The following is a 20810-nucleotide window of genomic DNA, read 5'->3' as shown; positions in this document are numbered from 1 at the left end:
ACAAGACTTCACTTTGTGCCTGCACACTGAAGTTATATGTGCTTCTCTGATTATTCAGCAGCAGGACAAATTAAAATGAACATAAACGATCTTACAGGCTATGTTTCAGAGTAAAAGTTTCAATTTGAAAACAGTAACAGAAGGCAAGCCTATTTTGGTCTATTTTGAGAAAATGTATAGGTCTTATTAAAATAAAACTTTAAATATATGTATAAAAAACTTTGCTATATCATATCTAACCAACATGTGACGCAATGTATGCCACATTATAGCCACAAAAACAGCACAAATGATCAAACATCCAAAGTTTAAGTTCCCGTTTCACCGAGTTAAAAACATAACTGAGAGTTTTCGGTCTCTTACCGTCACAGAGGACTTTAACGGCTTTAATCGGGCTTTCCTCCGACGCTGCCGCGATGCTTCAACATATTTCACTGTATTTTCATAAATGACTGCCTGCTGATATCTTATAATCCATGGTAGCGGTTTCGGAAAGTTTTCACCTCTGAGTGAGGATGAAGCGCACCTGAGCGCTACAGACGAGCGACAGACCGGCGAGCCTCCCACAGCCGACTCACACGCACATTTTCCCCGTTCCGCCCACTTCCGATCTGCGATCATTTCTCTGAACCAAACTTTTTTTTTCTCCTTTTTTTGAGAACATATTTAGAAGCAGTGTTGCGTCATAAAAACACTGCTAGGTTTACATGAAGTGGCCCGTTTATTTATTTGAAGTAAATGAGCTCAGTAACAATATAATGATGCTGTGGTTTAAACACTCTGTTTAGGTTTACCGGGTGATGAGTAGCGCAGATCCTTGAGTAGATAATCCTAGCCAGTGTATTGCTGTGAGCAGTCAGTGAATTGATGATGCCAGCCACTACTGAAAATAAAAATTGTTGCCTCTGTGTAACAGCGTGTTACAGTGCAAGGAAGCTGGTGATATGATCAAGCGTAGGCTGAAGATAATGGACAAATTTATAGAGCTATTTTTTGATTACCACAACACCCCCATTAATGGCGTTCGCAGGGGCAGAGGAAGTGGTTCGAGACAAGGGAAAGAAAGGCCAGGCAACGGTGTGAAAACTGTTCTCATGCTATGCCCCCCCACTTGTGCTCAGAAAGGAGAAAGGAGTTGTTTCCAAACCATTTGTCTTCGCCCTGAACCGCGGCCCCCTTGAAGTAAATGTAAAGCAGTTGTCAAATAAAGTTGACAGATTATGCATCCCGTTTACCTGAGCAGCGAGAAAGGCTCCCCGTCTCTTTGTGTTATATTTGCCTCTCTCAGGGGGGAAATAAAAAGCCACAGACTGATGGATTTAGCTGCTGTCCTGGCACAAATTTATAAACCGATATCTTGTCTGACTCTTCTCAGTCAACCAGAAGAAACAAAACCATCTGACCACTTCCTGCACACACACAGACCCAGCGCAGTAGCTACACTTTGCCTAAAATATGTTTGCTGGAGCGCAGCACATTTGTCAAAGGTTACATATATTGAACTCTGAGAGGGTTTATCTCTCTGCGCACTCATTTACACCGTCACTGAGAGACAGAAGCGCGGAGTGCTGAGCTGGCCACACGTGTGATGCTTTGATGCGCACTGAACTCTGCTTAAAGAGAAGCAGAGGGAGATTATAAATCGACATGTCGGTAGTAGCTGATACTCGCCCCCACACACCTATCATCACACAGTGGCTCAGTTGCCCAGAGGCTTTTGTTGTCATGGTGATAACCAAATTGTGGCCTTCACAGCTAAATGATACTTAGACACACGTCTCAGCATAACGATCAGCTAAGATATTCCTTGGAGGGTAAATTGGTTTTGATATATAATTGTGAGGGTAATTGTGCATGGATTTGCTCAAACATACACCATCAGGCTTCCTCTGAATGTTAGAGACTGTTGATTTAATTGGACTTTTAATATTATTGCAGTACAATGTACTGAGCTCCAATGTTCATCAGCAAGAAATATGGGACCTAAGCAGCTGTTTCATGTGAATTTATGTTTAAAAAAACCCCCAAAACAAAACAAAAAGCAAGTATGAGTGTAACGATGAGGCAAGCATTTCCCATAAGTACACGAAATTGAAAAGTTCCAATAACTGCAGCAAAAATGATCATAGCATTTCAGATAATTATCATTATTTGCCAGAACATTATCTTCATGCACTATTGTTCAACACAGGGATCTTTCTAGTAAAAAGAGCGAAATAACAACCAGAAAAAATGCTTGTATCTTTGTATGTTATCTTTTTTTTCATACATTTACATTAAGTTATTCATATATAACCAGTTTACAACTATGGTCATGTACTTGCACTATTCCAGAGTGGTTTCATTTGCATTTTTATTATCATACACATTTAAAGATAACAGATAAATCCATTAGGTCATCTGCAGATATGTGGGTGTGTACAGTTCCAGCTCTTTTTGTGGTTTTTAAATAAGGTAGGTTACCTTTCAACATAACACTTGCTAATATGAGTAAAACCACTCTTAAAGATATTAATATATTGTCCTGTGTTATCTTTTTGTCAGATTTTGGCCTCTTTTTTTTGTTTATTTTAAAACCAGCACATAACGTTAAGGTAAATTTTGAAGGAGGCTTCACAGGAGAATTTAGTTATTTAATAAATATACATCTTAAGTTTTTGTATCATATATTTGTTTATAAATATCAATTTTTATAGTATCATTATAATATTAAAATGTTTTACATCATAAATGCATTTTTTATTAGTACAACAGTGTTTGGAATTATTTTGGTAACCTACTGTACTGTAATGTTCAATAAAGTTTGGGGTTTTGACTTTAGCCATCATTTCTGCACAGTTCGGTCTGATATATATTGTTAGCAAAGGTCAGTTTACAGTTTATTACACATATTTTGTGGTTATTAGAGTTTGTCAATAGCATTTGTTTTAATAGAAATCTTCAAAAACATCTGTTTTTAAGGAAAATCATGGCTAGTTAAGTTATAAATTAACTCTAGCTAGTGCTAACAATATAGTTAGCATGTAGCGCTAGGTAATTTATAACTTAGCTGGCCACAATTTTCCTTAAAAACAGATGTTTTTGAAGGTTTTAAGAGAAATCTTCAAAAACATCTGTTTTTAAGGAAAATTATGGCTTGCTAAGTCATAAATTAACTTTAGCTAGTGCTAACATTATAGTTAGCATGTAGCGCTAGGTAATACAATAGCTTGCTAGCACTTTTGCTCGCCTGCAGTTTTGTATAAAATGGTGTTGTGGTCTTTCTGTCTGAACAGGCAAAACAAATAGGATGACAAGCAGGGACATAGTTTGCAAGAAGATCCACTTCAGACATGACCCAAAGTGGAGTAGGCGCCTTGGGCCTGTGGAGGGAGGCGGGCTGCTGCTCTGTGTGGCCTGCCTCATTGAAATGATTGACGATGAAGACATAGCAGTGAGAAGAAATATATTTATATACATCTCCATGTTGTAGCTGTTTGCTGTGGCTTTACATTATCTTGCACAACCTTTAGGAGGGATTGGGAAATGTGTATGAAAATTGCATTATGCTGTTAATTTCCCTTGATGCTCAGCGGGAGCTTTATTTACCCTCCTATATCTCTCCTCCTACACGCTTGTCTGTGGGATGCAGTCTGTGAGGAAGTCTTCTGCCTTGTCCAGTGTAAGTGGAGTGCTGAAGTGTTCTCCGGGGGCTTTGAGAGAGCTGCTCCAACAAGACCACAGAGTCTGTCTGCATTTTACAGCCAAACTATTGGGTGAGAAATAGTAACACATGCAGCAGATTACAAACAGAAGGAATGTCTAGCAAGGGCGAATGTGAAGAGCTGGACTTTCACCTCTCACTTGCTATCTCTCTAAAGGTGCAAACCGTTTTATGCTAGGTAGGCAAAATCAGACTGGAATGCACTTAGAAAACAAGGAGCATCAACAGTACTATTGCAGTGCACAGACCTTCAGTCAGTACTGACAGTCCTAACCATCACTGGCTGTTTTCTCACTAGCTCGAGCTTGATTGTTTAACATTTGCACTCCTTGAAGCTAATCACCACTGTGTTAGTCCACTGTTGTATTGGTGGTGCAGTCGCATTACAGCTTTTCTGCAAGGTCAGGCTGAACAGAGGGAACAATTGATCTTAGCAATCAACCAGAACACGGTACAGAAATATTCACACTACTGAACATAATAGTTTTTGGGTTGATTTCATTTAAAAAAAAAAAAAAAAGATCCATGCCGATAATGCAGTTAACCTTGAGTTTACTACTTTTCCTTTCTTTGGAGAAGTGTGCTTGTCATCGGTGGTGTGATTAAACCATTATACTGATTTGTGACTTTGATGTGATGCAGTAATTTGGGCCTTAATTAAGTGCTGTATATGTAACCGATTTTCATTTTTAATGACAGCCACATTAAATCTCATTTCATAGATGGAATCATCAAACTAAGTAGCCACCGAAAAAAAAAATCATTAGCATGGGCTGCAGGCTAGTGGACAGCTTTGCTTTTAACTATGACGGGGTTTCTGAAATTATTTCTGAAATGTTTGATTTAAAGACACAAAATACAAGCTATTAACAAAAGTATATAACATATAAAACTATCAAGACTTTCATTATTTGTGATTTCTTGTTTGCATTTAAGTTGTAGCGTAAGTTATTTTGACTCCTGTACCGTGAATAATTCTCTGTGTCAACATATCGGATGACATGACAGCAATAATTTTTGAGGATCTTTAAATATGGAATGAGTTAGTCCTTAAGCTTTATGTTGGTTATATGTAAAGTCACCAGTGCCGTGAAAATCCCAGTGGAGCCAGTAAGACTGTTAATATATAGACCTGCATTGTGTTTCATTATCCTCACAACACTAAATTACTGACTCCTCTATTGCAAATGTTACACTGCTATAATTGAACCTCTGTATGTTTTTTTAATGCTAGATCATCCGAGGGTTTTATTGATAACTTCCTCATTGGAGGATTATTAGGTTGCCGCATTAAGTGCTATGTTGAAACCATTTAAGCTCTAATCAAATTAGCACAATAAGAGGATGTGTGGCAAAATGCTAAGCCATAAAAGCTCTGACCAATCTGACAAGACGTTAAAAGAGCTATTAGAGTTCTTGTGGGATTGTCTGCATGAATTGTGCTTCTCCATCTGAGCATAATCCAATAAAAAATATGCCTTACATTCATCACTACACTGAGTTGGTTTTTTTTAACATGCTTTTAAGATAGTACTTTATCTTGGATGTCCAGCAAAGCTAATGCAAGGTAGAGTACCCTGTACAGTATGATCAAATAGATCTTTATTAGCATGAAGCCCCATCTAATGTCTCTGTAATTTGTATTTTCTATTTTGTCCTATTTCATCCTTTTTTTTTTTTGCATAATGACATTAAATTTCTTCCTCCTGTACTTCTGTGCAGAAGCAAGAGTGCATGTGGTTTTTGAAGTATGCCTTTTAAAATCTGCTCTGTCATATCTTCTCTGTCCCCAGGGATGCTTCAAACTGCAGAGGACCCTGTAACTCTGGAGAAGGTTGACCAAGGTGAAGAGATGCCTCTTTCTTGTTTGGTGATGTATGCTTGTGTGTCTGTGTGTGCTCAGGAAAACACACATACACACTGTATGTACAGACTCGTGCTCACATTGCACTCACACAAACATAGATGGAGCCCTTCTATGCAGTTGTTTTTGTGAACACATACACACACACACAGTCGGTGGGGTTTTTTTGGAGGATACACATAAGCCTTCTTGCTGATAATGGTCAGTGCTGGTGGCTAAGGCGATCTTTGACTCCACATGGAGGCTTTGACGTCATTCCACGAGTAGATAATCTTTCACTGCTACTTCTTCAAAGCTGAAATGCGAATTTCTCTTTGTACTTAATTAGTTTATTTGGGCAGCCAAATGCAGATTATTCTGTATCCTCAATCTTGGCCTCGTGGCAAAGTCTCACTTTCAAACACTCAGACAGATTTTCCCATTGCAGCCTTTCAAAAATGCTAAAACATTTTTAGTAAGTCCAAATTAATTCAGTGCAATTCACTTTTATTTTATTTATATAGCACCATATTACAACAGCAGTTGCCTCAAGGTGCTTTATATTGTAAGGTAAAGAACAAACAATAATACATGAGAAAACCCAAACAATCATATGAACCTCCTATGAGCAAGTGCTTTTGCAACAGTGGGAAGGAAAAACTTTCATTAAACAGGAAGAAACCTCCAGCAGAACCAGAGTCAGGGAGGGGCGGTCATCTGCCGCGACCGGTTGGGGGTGAGCAGATGAAGACAGGACAGAAACATACTGTGAAAGAGAGCCAGAGATGAGTAATAGCTAATTAAATGCAGGTATATAAATGCATCATGAGTGAAAAAGGTAACTGAAGAAAAAACACTCAGTGCATCATGGGAATCCCCCAGCAGCCTGGACCTATGGCTGCAAATCAAATGACAGAATGATTTTACGTCTTTATGTCTTAAAAATGCCCAAGGGACTGCTTTTCTGTAACAGTTAGAAGAGTACTTAAAATGTGACACTGCATTTGGTTTCTGCACAGACAGTGTCTAAAGCACACGTTTTGTAAATCACTTGAGCGCTATAAATAATGCAGTCATAGTGTGAGGAGATAAGAAAGAAGGAGAAAGAAAGCCTATAACCTTCACAGAATTGTTCATCTGCTTAATGAGAACTTGCGTTGTAACTGAGAGGTAAACCGATGCATTAAACACCCTGAGATGTTGCATCTATTGCAGTTTATTTATTTGGTACACTGCCTTTTTCGATATAACGATATACATCGGATGACGATATAAAAACATCTAGTTTTTCAGATTACGCTATCGTTTTTTTGTGGTGTTGCAAAATAAACTGTTTACGGCAATATTTTTTCATGGTTTTGATGGTCACTGTAGTGGCTATATTAATTTGTTAAAGTTCTCTCTGTCTCTTATATTTAATATGACCACACTATGGACGGACAAGCGACTGTTTTTGTTGTTTGCAACCACGACGGTAAAACATTGGCGTGGCTCCGTCCACTTGTTTGTTTTGCATATTAACCTTTCACAATAAAGCTCAAGATCCTGTTGAGACTTTTCAAAATAAAATAAATTATGTGAAAGAGTATGCAGAGTTTTTACGGATGAGAAGCAAAAAAGAGGCGTTAGGTACTAAAAAAATAAACCTTAGACTCAAACGTTAGAACAGGCTTTTCCCTGCAGCACGCCATGTAATAAATACAAAGAAAAAGGCGGCCGTTACAACCTATGTCTTCATGCATGGGTTAAAAGTCTCAACTCCAGGTACACAGCGCCCAGCTGAAAACACTTTACGCAAGTCGAGCTGCCCGAGATTCACAGAATTTACAGAAAATGTTAAATTTTTGTGATTTATATCGTTACCGGGATGATAGATATCTTATATCGGGATATGAGATTTTGGTCATATCGCACAGCCCTATGACAGGGTTTAATATATGTCAGTACTGTTTGGATAACGCTTGTATAACACCCAATAATGGAAATATACCACAACTCATAGCATAGTGCACATCCTTTAATGGAAACAGGTTCTACCTGCATACGTATCATTATGTCTTGCACAGTTTTCAAATTGAACTTGCCCCAAATGTTATGTTTAGTTTGCAGTATGGGACTTTTGCCTTTCCCTTTTGGCAGGGAGAAAAGTAACACAAACATTCTCCATACGTACTCACGACAATGCTAATCCCTGTTTGTCCATCACTTTTTTTAGACCTTAAAAAAAGCTTTTTAAACCTTCCACCTAACATGATATTGTTTTCTAGCACTACTTATGCCCTGAGCTCACTCTTCATCATGTGACACATGAACCATGGAGCCACTGGAGCTCCAGGGCGCTAATGTCACATTAGACGCCAGCTCTAAAATGTCAGTATGCTGTAAAATAATGGCACATTTATCTGATACTGATTAACACTGATCGGTAGAAATGATTGGTAAGGGCTTAAAGAAAGGGCTGTAAGAAATTGCTGGAGGTTGCTGGCAGTTGCTGTGAAACTAATTGCTAAAGCTACCTTCATACAGACCCAGAGACTGGTCAGTGAACGCTGGCAACTGTATTCTCTGACAGGTAGCAAGTGGTTTGCTGGAGGTTCCTGGCAGTCAGCAGGGTGTAATTGAGGGTGTACAGTGCTGCACCAAAAATCTCCTTGCAGTTCCTTTTGTTGCTAGCAGATTGCTGCAGTTAGCATGTAAGAAGCTGTCTTCTCTGCAGACTTGCACTTTTTGAACTGTGTTGGTTGCAGGCAGCATTAAGGCACAACCTTTACTTTCTGCATTCCCAGCTTGCATTGCACTTCTTCAAGTTTCACTACTGCTCGGAATAAACAGTGACTGCACCGTAATGAGCAACCACACCAATCTGCTGCCAACCATGGCAAAGTTTTCAGTGCACAACCCTCCCCACAGTCAGGGAATGCACATTTTTCACTAGCGACATTGAGGCCTTATGTAACACAAATTCCTTAACTACCATTATTTAAAGGCACTTCATATTTAAGTAAATTCCTGTTTGAATCATTTAATCGCATGCATATTTCTAAAGCAGTGGTAGAAGATTCTGAAGGATAATTTAAAACTTCAAAAATTATACACCTGGATTTTTTATTAACATTGACTGTTTTGATTTTCTCTGTCTCGTAATTGCAGTGACTGTGCGAAAGTGTGAAACTGCACTTATCTGTGATGTTTATTTAATGAATACACCTCTCTGTTTTTTTTTAATCTCCCTGTGTAAATGCATACATTTGTGTGTGTGTGTTTACTTGCGTCAGTGCTGGTTCAGCTACTCCTGGAGCTCCAGAGCGAGCTGTCATTTCGCTTCGTTTTGGATGAGATACACAAACAGGTAAGACAAATAGAGAAACGCTCCTACTCATGTGCACGCGCAGGCAGAAGAACATGCCCAACATCTTAAAAAATTTAATAGCACTTGTGTAACTACCGTCATACTCTCCCAAGGCTGTTCAGTAAACAGACAGTGTGCTTGTCTCCCTCTTGCTGCTGTTGTGTCACCTCAGGGGGAGACAGTAATGGAGAAGGCTCATTCTGCTGCAGGTGGAAAACAGTATAGCTGTGTATACTGATGATGACAGAAAAATATAACACCAGCCACAGCAGACAAGTCTCATTTATGCTACAAGAACAGAGCTTGATTAGAAGTTTTGACACAAACTGTTAGTGGAAGAAATTATTATTTTTTTCAGTTTAAACACACAAGCACTTGGCTCAGATTAACCCTTCTTCTGTGTATCGCTATGCATGGAAGTGGCCTAGCGTTATTATGCTTCATTTTTCTTGCACCAGATTTGGTAGAGTTGCAGTTGTAGGATTTGTTTTGACATGATCATTAACAACAGTGTTTACTTACCCATTATTAATTCCCCAATTTGCAGTTGGTATTTGGTGGAAATAAAAATGTCAGCTTTTGATAGAGTGTTTCCTACCTCACTCAAAGCTGGTGATGGGAGACAAGGAGGCGAAAATCTCTCGAGTGTCTCTAATCCTCTGAGCTCATGGTCGTGTGTGCTTGGCCTTACTGTTGTGGAGCTCTCGCTGAATAATTTCAGAGACTTTTTATCGAGTGGAAATAAAAAACTTAAGTGGTTAATAACATATATGATATTCAGGTTGTTGTAGTAGTTTTAAAATATATTTTGGTCATTTTGAAGATTTTTTTTAACCTACCATTAAAATAAAAGTTTAGCTTTAAGACACCTGTGCAAACTGATGTTGTAGAGCTTTATGATCTAATGCATTACGATTTCCTTTATATTACTGTGTGTGTGTGTGTGTGTGTGTGAGTTTACTGATGATTTTTTTGTGTGTTCTCTTTCTAGCTTAGTGAGCAGCTCAGTGTGAAGCATTTCCTGCCTACATTCAGCTTCTTGGGTAACCTAATAAAAGCTGCCCCTACTGTGTCCCAGAGCCTTGTGACTCATTATGGTGAGACGCTGGAAATGACACTCAGTGAGACCTCAGAGTAATACAGGGACACGTAGCCCCTAGTAGTAGTAGTCTGTTTTTATCCTTGTTTATATTTTCTTTACAGTCCATTATCAAGAAAGGTACATCAGTAAGCTCGTCTCTCAACACGAGCGTGAACTTTATCTCGTCATGTGGCAAGTGATAAACAGTTCTTGGAAATGTTGTAAGCAACGCATAATTTTTCCCCTTTGTTTTTACCAGCACTAGACTTATTTACAAAGTCCATGCTTCATGAATTCCTCTCATTGAGATTTATAATCCGGTGCTAAATACTTTTTAAACTGCAAACATACTGCTGTGTAGCAGGCCACAGCCACTGACCCCTTTGTATAGCAAAGACATTCATTTGCCTTTCGGGGAACGTATAGAGTATCTGCAAGAAATTGATGACGTGCGTTGATTCAGGTCAGTTTTTAAAAATGCAGTTGAGACAGGATCGGTCAGGTTTCAGGTAGCTTACTGTGCAGTCTCTATTTCACTCTTCACTGTGGCACTGGAGAGGCAGAAACTGAATTAAAAATGTATTATTTTCAGGGGCTAAGATCCAAGAATGTGTTCGAAATGTAGAGTTCACCTGAAGTGGAAGAGGAAGATATAAAGGAATACATAATTTTCCTGATCTCTTTTATCTTAGAGAGACAAATCTACATTTCAGTCACCGTAGCCTATATTGATCTTCTTAAACTGTATCCAAGATACATGGAAAGCATTGTCTGCATGTATTGGCGACATGTCCAGGACGCTCTATACCAGCTCAGACAGGCTACAGCCTCCTGAGTCCCCTAGTTGGATAAGAAAATTAGCTGATGGAAATAGCTGTATTATGTCTACTTTTGAAACTAGCTTTCTCATGCTGTGCCCTATTCCACCTCCTCTGCCTCTAAGAAATTAGAAAAAAATCACACAAGTCTATCTTCCATATCCTTTTCCCTGAACTCTCTCAATTCAATCTCTCTAGCTGTTATGACCTTTTCAATTGCTCTCCAGCTGCACCGAGATAACCAACCTTAAAATTCCATCTGCATAGCCAATCCCATACCAGCACCTGCTGAAAGTAAAATAGCAAAAGCTACAAATACTGCAAATGTTCATCCGAGCCTTTTCCCTGAATCTCCCCGTCTATATGAATGTATTTATCTAGGTACAAAGCTGTAGTATAGCAAGCTGAAAAGATACTCCTCCCCCAACGCACAGTTGTTGATTTAATCTCTTTTACAACCACCTGTACGATATCTTTGTACTCTCCGAATCATTTTTCCACAGTGCTTATTAGGCTTTGTCAATCAGCTTCGTGTTCGTGTGTGCATTGTGCTGTGTTTGTGTCACGCCTGACTGCTTGTCTTTACGATTGAGCGCGAATGTGATCCTTATGCCAAAAAGGCAGCCACCGTACTTATTTTATTATGCTATGTGTGTCCACCTCTCATGTATTTTCATGAGTTTTTCAAGCTCCCTCCAGCAGCTGCAGGTAGTGGTGAGTTGTTACAATGTTGATGCAAGATGTGGGCTGCCACTATTGACTGTGTGTGCCTGTCTGTGGCCTGTCACTCACCAAGTCTCTGTGGGGTTGTTTGGACTAACGACAACAGCAAGGCAATGACAACACAAGCCCAGAGCACCCAGGAGATTTCCCTCTGTCTCTGACTCACTGGCTGCCTGTCTTTCTGACTGATTAACCCCTCTTTTTGTCCTCACTCGTTGACTTTTCTCTTCCAGAATTTTCTCTTCGATTTCTGTATTGCTGATACTGACTGAGGAGCGGATACAGACAAAACAGGGAAGATGAAACGGATAAGAAAAGTGGCAAAGGCAAAAAGAGATAACAAGAGGGATGAAAGAAGGAAAGGACAATAGTGCAAGTTAAAAAAAATTTCTCACAAGCTGATATGTAAAATATCAGCCATCTAAAATTAAACAGTTAAATGGCAGGTTTCATGATTTCTATAACTTTGCATCATCTCAGCATTCAGCATTTCCGCTTTGTTTTTGTTTTTTTGCAAGCACTTTTTTATGCTAAGACTTTTCACAAGACATTTTTTTTAGAAAGTGCTTGCAAAAATATCGAGAAACTAAAATGTTTTCAATAGACCAAGAAAGAGGAAGCAGGGTGAAGCAACAAGTGCAAAGTGATGGTTAAATACTGTAGAAAGCGGATCAGAAGATGAGCTGAGCGGTAGTTCAAAGCATCAGAGTAGGGCAGCCAAACACTAAGCAAGGTAAACAGAAATGAACTTTTGCTCTTTTCGTCTGTTTGCCGTGCTTCCCCCCGTGTTTGTTTCTTTCTCATTAAGTGGCATTAAACAGCAGCACGTCGTTTTATTTCTCATCTGTTCTTTTGCAGCTCATATTTTGTTCCCTACATTTTTTATCCTCTGTCTGTGGAGGAGTTACCACCCCCTCTACCTCTTTTCCCTTCTTCTCCCCCACCCCCACCGCTTCTCTCTTTATGCTTTGCTGTCATCTTGGCCGCCTCATATATTTCGGTTTAATCAAACATGTCTGGGAGCTTCTTCTGCTTCACATGGGTTTTGATCTGCTCCAGAGAGCAGCTGGCTTGGATTTGGCTCTCCTGCTCTGTCATCTCTGTCTCTTTCTCCCCATGTTCGACACTCACTGAGTCCCGTGTTGCTTTGTGCTCTTATCCGCTGTGTAACTATTCTCATTGTCGCTGTTTTAGACATATTTGACTCTTTCACCTCTCCTTAGCCACTTCTGTCTCCTGCCTGTGTCTCACCTGCCATCGCGTATACTGGTGTGTTCACACTAAATTCTTTATTTGTTGCCCTTTTATTTACATTGATGCATAAATGAGAAAATCATGAGTAATTAAGTTCTCCTAGCAACAAACTAATGTTAGGGTTCAAATTATTTTGTGAAAATAATTATAAAAGTACTCGTGTTTTTATATTTTTATGCTCCAATCTACGCCTACATAGTTTTTTAATCTAGTCTGCTCACACTCTCATCTGCTGTTTAACTCCGCTCTCTCCCGCAATTGCCAATCTTCAACCCTTTCATCTTCAAGGCAATTTTCCCTCCGACGCTGGGTCCACCGTTGTCTGTCATAGCTAAAGTTGAAACTCTCCACCTTGTTCCCAGCAGTTTGCACTTTTTCCATTTTGTAATCTCACTGTCCTTTTGTGGTGTCTTCTCTCACAGTAATGCAATTACTTCACCTCTGGGTTTCTCTTATTTTCCTGCATTTCTGTACATACTCGCAGATGTCTTTCTGGGTAATTGAAATGTCACATGATGTTGCAATTATACGTCTATTTATGCACTTATCAGCAGCTTTATTAGGTACACCTCGATAGTACTGAGTACTTGGACCCCCTTTTGATTCCAAAACTTCCTTAAATCTTCATAGATTCAACAATGTGCTTGAAACATAACACAGAGATTTGGTCCATACTGACGTAATAGCATCACACAGCTGCTGTGGATTTGTTGGTCCACATCTGTGATGTTAATAACCTGTTACACCACATCCCAAAGGTGCTCCATTGGATTAAGATCTGGTGACTGTGGGGCCATTTGAGTACAGTGATCTGATTCTGATGTTCAAGAAACCGGTTTGAGATGATCTGAACTTTATGAGTTATCGTCTAAACCTGCTCAAAGCAGCCATTAGAAGATGTTGCATGGAGGTCATAAATGAATAGACAATACAGCAACAATACTCAGGGAGGCTGTGGTGTTTAAATGAGGCTCACTTGGTACTTAAAGGCCTAAAGTGTGCCAAGAAATTATATCCTCCATACCATCCACCACTGCCTGCCTGAGCCCATGAGAGAAGGTAAACAACATGATTTTATGTTGTTTATGCCAAATTCTGACCCAACATGTAAATGTTGCAGCCAATATTCGCCCAATTTTCTGTTGTCCAGTTTTGGTGAGTCACTGTAAATTTTAAGCTCAGTTTCTTGGTCTTAGCTGACAGGAGTGGCACCCGGTGTAGTCTTCTGCTGCTCTAACCCATCTGCTTCAAGGTTCAACATGTTGTGAATTCAAAGATGATTTTCTGCATACCTTGGCTGGAACGTGGTTATTTGAGTTCCTGTTGTCTTCCTATCAGCTCAAAGCTTTCTTGTTATTCTAAATGCATTGAGTTTCTGCTCTCTGATTAGATAACGGTGTTAACAAGCAATTAAACAGGTGTACCTAATAAAGTAGCTGCTTCACAACAGCATACAGACACTTAACAACTATACCACATGATTATGCCTGTGTCTTACTTGTGCTCTAAGTACTTACCTGTTTCCATTTCTCTCCACCAGTGCCCCTGTTAGACCGCCTGTGCTCAGCGCTGCTTTTCCCAGACGAAGCACTGAAGGGTGCAGTGGTGTATGTGTGGCTCCAACTGCTTGGAGCTCCTGGGGGCTCAGCAGCCCAGTCCTTGCCTTCTGCTGTTAGGGACAGAGTGTGTAATGTGTTGCTGAAAACATTAGCCAATGCCAGCTCCCCACAGCTCCTCAGAGATTGTGTCGGTGAGAAAAATATTTTGGTTGAATGCATTTTATGAGTTTTCTTTTTTTTCTAAACAAATCCTTTTATAACATTATATATTTTACAAGATGGATAAACTAATGTCGATGTAATTTGATACAGCATGTTGGGAAAATGAGAATTGATGATCATAAAGTAATCTCAAGGCATTCAGTTTCAGATTTTTAAAAGTATAATTGACTACATCAGTAGCTGCTTAAATGAAAAATTGCATATATTTGCGTTTTTGAAGTGCGAATTAAACTGATACCTAACTAGAGTGAAATTGGTTTTCTACCATCTAAAAGTCTGATTATGTAGATTTTTGTTATTCAAGCCTTAAAAACAAGGATCTTGGTGAGATTAAAAGAGAGGTTGTGAATTTGTAGCAATGTATGAAGCAAAATTTCACTCCCTGCTGGCTGAGAGAAGACGGCCGAGGACTTATTTGAATGGCAATGTGGTCATTTGACATCTGCCTTTCGAACTGAAAAAAAAAATGTAATTTAAGAAATTTCCCTTACTTTGTACGGCTTAATAATAACAAAAAGGGTTGTTTTCTTCCCTAAATTCCCCAAATCTCCTTAAGAGCGAAGCTATATGGAGAAAGAGGGAGGATTATGTGGAGATGAAAGAGTCCTGCTATCTGGAGGAGCTTTGACTTATAAGGACAATAAGCTTGCAGTGTGCGGTTTGGTGATAACCAGAACTGAGATCTACATTAGGTACAGACATTTACGAAAAATAAGACAGGAGTGGCACATGAGTCATTATCTCCCGGAAATTTAAAGTTGGAATGTATGCCACTGTAATAACTTGGGAGAAAAATGTGTTGCACAGCAGGTTTGAAATAGAGGTTGGTTTGCAATTGCAAAGTAAACATGGCTGAACTGTTGTTATTAGTTTAATACCAGCAAGCTTACCTACGATAGCAGCAACATGATGGAAGAAGCAGGAGGTATTATTAATTTTCTTTAGCATTTGGAAATGGCTACAATATATAAGTAAGATTATTTTAATAATGTTGCACTTTGGGAAGTTGCATTTTTGCATTTTTATGATTACGAATCGGTGCTGAGTCTGAGGAAATCCCTCACCATGAGACTTTTATTATTATAGAAGGTGTTTAATATTTACAAATGATTATCTTATATAAAACTTCCCTTTGTGATATTTGAAATAGCCCAGTTTATTATCAAATTAATGGCGGAGATTTTCAATGGTGACACTGACGCTGTAGGTAATATTTGTGCACCTTTTATTCTAAATTTAAAAAGAAACCAGACAAAACATGAATGTATTTATCAGCACATGCATGTGTAGATCTCAGCCATGTTTAGGCCTTTGTATAAACTTTGCATCGTGTTTAAAACTTCTGATCTGTGTCATTAGTATCTGTAACAGCTTGTCTTTCATCTGTTAGGCCTGCTGTCACAGCTTGTGCATCTGGCTGATGCTGTGTCAGTTCTGATGAACAGCCTGAGCTGTCAGGTCATGTGCGATGAGAACGAGGACATCCTCGCCAACAACAGCCAGAGCCTCAGCCAAAACCAAGACCAACAGCCCCCTGACCACTGCCTTCTGCCTCTCATACTGAAAAAGGTCTCTGTCCAAACATCCTGCTCTCATCCCCAAGACCTGCATTCTGGCTCTGACGATAATCATAACAAGAAGTTCTAATCCTGGATTATTGTGCCTTTGAATAGGGATTCAGTGGGGTTTTACCCTGGACAAATATTTGTGGTTCATGTCTGGGAAATCATTGTGTAGTTTACATCTCGTTAGATTTTCTCAGTGATGACTCACATTACAGAACAGCTGATGACGTTGGGAGGTTTTATGGAGGGCTCTGTTCTCTAATGTGTTGCTTCTAAATGAAACTCTTAACTAAATAATCAACGCTGTGACGTCAGACCAGCACTGTTTTTGGATTGGTTGTCGGTGAAACGACTACACCCTCAGCCGTATATAATCTGCACCTAATCCATTTCTGTGTGGAATTTACAAAAGTATAAATCCCCCCCTCGGTACATGAGTCAATATGTTGTAGCTCCAGACTTTAACATATTCAAACGAAAACAAGAAGCACTCTGCCAAGGCACTTCACTCTGAGGCCTGGATTTACTTTTAGGGGAATAGTATTATATTATTTATTTTTTCATTTTTTTCTTTGTTCTTTTTAAACCTACTTTATGAAGTTTTTAGTGCAGTAAGACTCAGATAAAGGTAGCATGACAGATGTTTACTTTGATTACGCAAACATTATGTAGGAGTAGGTGATGGATGATAAGTACTGATTTGTAAATAAATGAACATGAATAATTTGAGCTTATTATATATTTCTAGCTAACTAGGCAGCTTGTTCTCTTTCTCTTGACAGTATTTAACACATTCTAGGGTCAACTTGAATGAAACGAGGGTCAAAGGTGACATGATATTTAGATACAAACTATACACCAATATCATTGCCTGATTGGTGCCAATGCAAACAGGCAGCATAATTTTAAGCAGAGTTTTAAAGAGAAAAGAGATTTTCTGAAAGTTTGACCTTAAAAAAGAGGTCAGAGGTCAAACAAACGTAATATTTAGAATACCAAAATATACTTCCCTGTATATCGACAATGGCACCAAGAAACATAAATAAATCTGTATAGCATTATTATCTCTTTAAACTTCAGATCAGTCTCTTGGCCTTGAAGGAGAGGTCAAAGGTTAAATGTGACACGATACTTTAAAACTTTAAATGGTGTTTTCTGTATGTTGATAAAGTTTTAAGGCTGTTTGTCAGTTTGCAGCCAATAAATCATTAAGTTTACCTTGAAAACCTTAGTGGATGTAAGCCAAATTTGAATGGATTGTTAACATGACCCCACTCGACACCCCTAGAAACTTTTAATAGAATTCATTTAAAACTTTTTGAGCTTTACATACTCAGAGAATAAACATGCACACACACACACACACACAAATGCTGCCAAGATTAACCTTCTTGGCAGAAGTAACTAACACACTAAGCTGCAATGCCACACAGTGCATGGAAGATGGGAGCCAGTTGTTGCTTCAGTCTATCATGAGCCGTTGGTAGAATCGAAGAAACATTTATAGTGTAAACACTGTAGTACTATGGGAGTCTTGCACACTGTTTGATTAACACACATATTTATTTAAGTCAAGGATTAAAAAAAAAACAAAACATAAATTGTGTCTTTCAGTTGCTTCTGAGTGGCGATGAGAACTTGCAGGTAACCAGTGCAAAGTGTATTGCATCTGTTCTGGTTCATTCCCCCAGTCAGTACAGTGCTCCCTTCATCAACGCTGACGTACCTGGTAACACGCACACACAGGCACACAAACACAGTCGCTGCGATGAGTTAATACCTTCTTTGAATTGTTCTATTAATGATTTCCTCTGTGTTCCCTTTGGATCCTTCTCTTTGTCCAGACCCCTGTTATTATGTTATCTGCCGCTTTGTATTTCTTATGCTGTTTGTCTGCGATTATTGTTGTCATTACTTTTGATGAGGCTTTGGCTAACATTGTCATAATTTTTGCCATACTGTTTTACGTGGCCCTGTTATATTTTTCCTTGCCACATACCCGTATATGTACTGTTAAAATGATCCATCTGTATAATGTCAGCAGCCCCACCCGCCTGCTGCTCAGACCTTTTATTGTTCAAAGGGGAGCCAATCAGAAGAAAGAGGGAAGTAAAACCGACTTGCTTCAGACAGAAGATATGCTAATGGGCTACAAAAAGACCCGATGAAATAATCTAAATAAATATTATTTTGAACTTTGAATCATGCGAAGCTTCTCTAGTAGGGTCCAAGAATAAAAATATGGAGCTGGGAATGAGCATAACAGGTCCCCTTTAATGTGCAAGAAAACATTGCCCTACTTTCAGAAGAGTGTTGTAGTAATTATTCCCCATCCTCTCTTTTTCTTTCAACTTTGTTTAAAAGAACAAAACAACGTTTTAAAGTTGTCTTTTTGTCACTGTTTTTAAAGAGTTTCTGTTTGACCGTCTGGCCTGTAGTAGCAACGAGGTGCTGCTGTGGTCTGCCTACAGCTGCTTGCTGCTACTAACTGAGGAGCCCCTCTTTTTCTCCCAGTGTCACTCTGTTTACGGTGAGAACACAGGCTGTAGGAGCACGACCACTTTATCTCTCTGTGTGAATGCAATGACAAAATATGTCACTACTGCAGAGGCTCCGGTTGCGACTGGCATAAACAAGGTAAGATGGAAGCGTTTGTTTCTGAAATGTTTTGGCTTCACTTTTGTGCAGCTGTCTCGACATCCATCTTTTAAATCTATGGGCGAGAGAGCCGAGACAGCAGATCAGAAACCATTCCTGAGTGAATTACGACGATGTCATCTCTGTTTTTTTGTCTTCAGCCCTGGGTTTCGTTGTATATCGGTTAACATATCTGAAAATAGCTGCTGCTGGATAATTGATGGAAAGACAGGTCCTTGACAGCTTAGATGGAATGACGCTGCACTCTGTAATTTTTCTGACAGCGATTGGAAATTTTAATAAACCCTCCAAAGTGGAAGTTTCTCGACATCTGCATCTGCTCCATCTGCTCCCAGTCGCATTAAAATTGAATTTAGACCAATAGAATTCGCTACTCTATTCTGGGTTATTTCATCTAGACAGCTGGTGCTTTTGTAATATAACAAGAATCAGGCAAAATAGCCAAATATTAGGAAAATGGTTACAGAAGCGAGCAGTAATTGCTGATTGGGAAAAAAATGTCCCAATATTGCATTTCTTAGCATTGTTCAGACACATGCATGTGTATGTGTGACTCTGTGTGTGTGTGTTTGTATGCCTTTGATGTGAGCCATTACAATGGATTATGCATGTGAGGCCCCACAGTAATTGCAGCACTTCAGCACCACCCCAGAGAAATAGTTTGAGAAACACTTGCTATGCAGACTTAATTTACCAGTACACAGGATATCTGCTCTAACCACTCCTTGTTGCTGTTAGGTTCTTGCTCTAGGTCAGTATGAACACAGGCAGCAGACTCCGTGTAGCAGTAAATTAGAAAGATGTACCGCTGTCACTGTTTGTTTAACATGCAAGGCTGCGAGTGCTGTTGTGTGTGCATCCTTTGTGATACATTTATGAGCATGTCACTCATTTTAATATGCGAACTTGCTGTAGGCTGTAGTCTCTCAACAACTCTTAAGAACTTTGGCACCGAGCAAGGTTAGAGAGTGTTTTTTTGTTGTTGTTTTTGTGTCTGCTCATTTGAGAGTTCGAGTATTTCTTTGAAGCAGTGAGCATGTTTGTGTTGCAAGCTAGGTATGGAGTCCTTGGTGCGCAGTCTGAAGGAGTCTTTGCAGCTGACCAACCTGGAAGTGCCAAAACAAGGGTTGCTGCTCCTCAGAGAAATACTGGAGAGGTGAGATGGATATTTATTTTCTTCAGTTACTCTATTTATTGACTAGCTGCATAGTGTAGTAGTTAACACATTTGGTCACCAGGAGGGCAAACAAATCTCTGGGAGGCATGCCTCAAATGGGGCATTGGCATGACAAATCTGTGGCAAATCAAATATGCAGATCCATCTGCTACGACAACCCGTGGCAAATAAGGGAGCAATTGAAGAAGAAGAAATGATAATCACCGGGATCCCAAAGTAAATAGATTAATATTTAAAATGTTATTATACTGGAGAAACAGTTTACAATATGGCTCCCTCAGAAAATACGCTGGTGATTTGCCAAATGATATTAATATACTATATTGCCAAAAATAGTTGCCAGTCGTGAAACTTCCTCGTTACTAAATAATCCACAGTCAGCTGTTAGTGGTATTATAACAAGGGGAAAGCAATTGGGATCGGCAGCAGCATAGCTCGAAGTGATAGGACATTTAAAATCACAGAGTGGAGTCAGGTCATTTGCAGGAGACCTCCAAACTTGCCTTGGCCTTCAGATTAGCTCAAGAACAGCGCAGAGAGAGGTTCATAGAACAGCTTTCCATGGCTGAGCAGCGCAATGCTTAAGGTCAGATGCAGTGGTATAAAGCACGCACTGTACTCTAGAGCACTGGAGATGTGTTCTAAGGAGTGATGAAGCACACTTCTCCATTTGGTAATCCGACGGACAAGACCAGGTTTGTTAGGAGAGCGGTACTTATCTGACTGCATTGTGCCAAGTGTAAAGTTTGGTGGAGGGGGGATTATGGTGTGGGGTTGTTTTTCAGGAATTTGGCTCGGCGCCTTAGTACCATTGAAAGGAACTCTTAATGCTTCAACATACCAGGACATTTTGGAAAG

The 20810-nt window shown here is 39.4% G+C and overlaps 1 protein-coding gene across 5 annotated transcripts in view; it reads left to right on the top strand.

Annotated features, from left to right (window-relative positions):
- The window catches only part of mei1 (meiotic double-stranded break formation protein 1), an 83567-nt gene that overhangs the window by 21016 nt on the left and 41741 nt on the right, over nt 1-20810 (top strand). For 4 of the 5 annotated variants that reach the window (XR_437165.2, XM_006797941.2, XM_006797940.2 and 1 more), the window contains exons 1-11: nt 2815-2866; nt 3276-3433; nt 3632-3755; nt 5497-5547; nt 8822-8895; nt 9887-9992; nt 14312-14521; nt 15943-16121; nt 17732-17846; nt 18528-18647; nt 19832-19931. Coding sequence is in view for 4 of the 5 variants with exons in the window: in XM_006797941.2 (XP_006798004.2) it covers nt 3290-3433; nt 3632-3755; nt 5497-5547; nt 8822-8895; nt 9887-9992; nt 14312-14521; nt 15943-16121; nt 17732-17846; nt 18528-18647; nt 19832-19931 (1223 nt within the window). In the remaining variant the exon portion in view is untranslated. Of the gene's footprint in view, nt 1-2814; nt 2867-3275; nt 3434-3631; nt 3756-5496; nt 5548-8821; nt 8896-9886; nt 9993-14311; nt 14522-15942; nt 16122-17731; nt 17847-18527; nt 18648-19831; nt 19932-20810 lie in introns of those variants that run through there. The other variant, XM_087839612.1, reaches the window with a different exon arrangement.

This window comes from Neolamprologus brichardi, chromosome 4 (assembly GCF_056152115.1).
Source record: "Neolamprologus brichardi isolate AB-2024 chromosome 4, ASM5615211v1, whole genome shotgun sequence".
Taxonomy (NCBI): Eukaryota; Metazoa; Chordata; class Actinopteri; order Cichliformes; family Cichlidae; genus Neolamprologus; species Neolamprologus brichardi.
The sequence above is the reverse complement of the archived record's forward strand: the minus strand, read 5'-3'. Positions and strand labels throughout refer to the sequence as shown.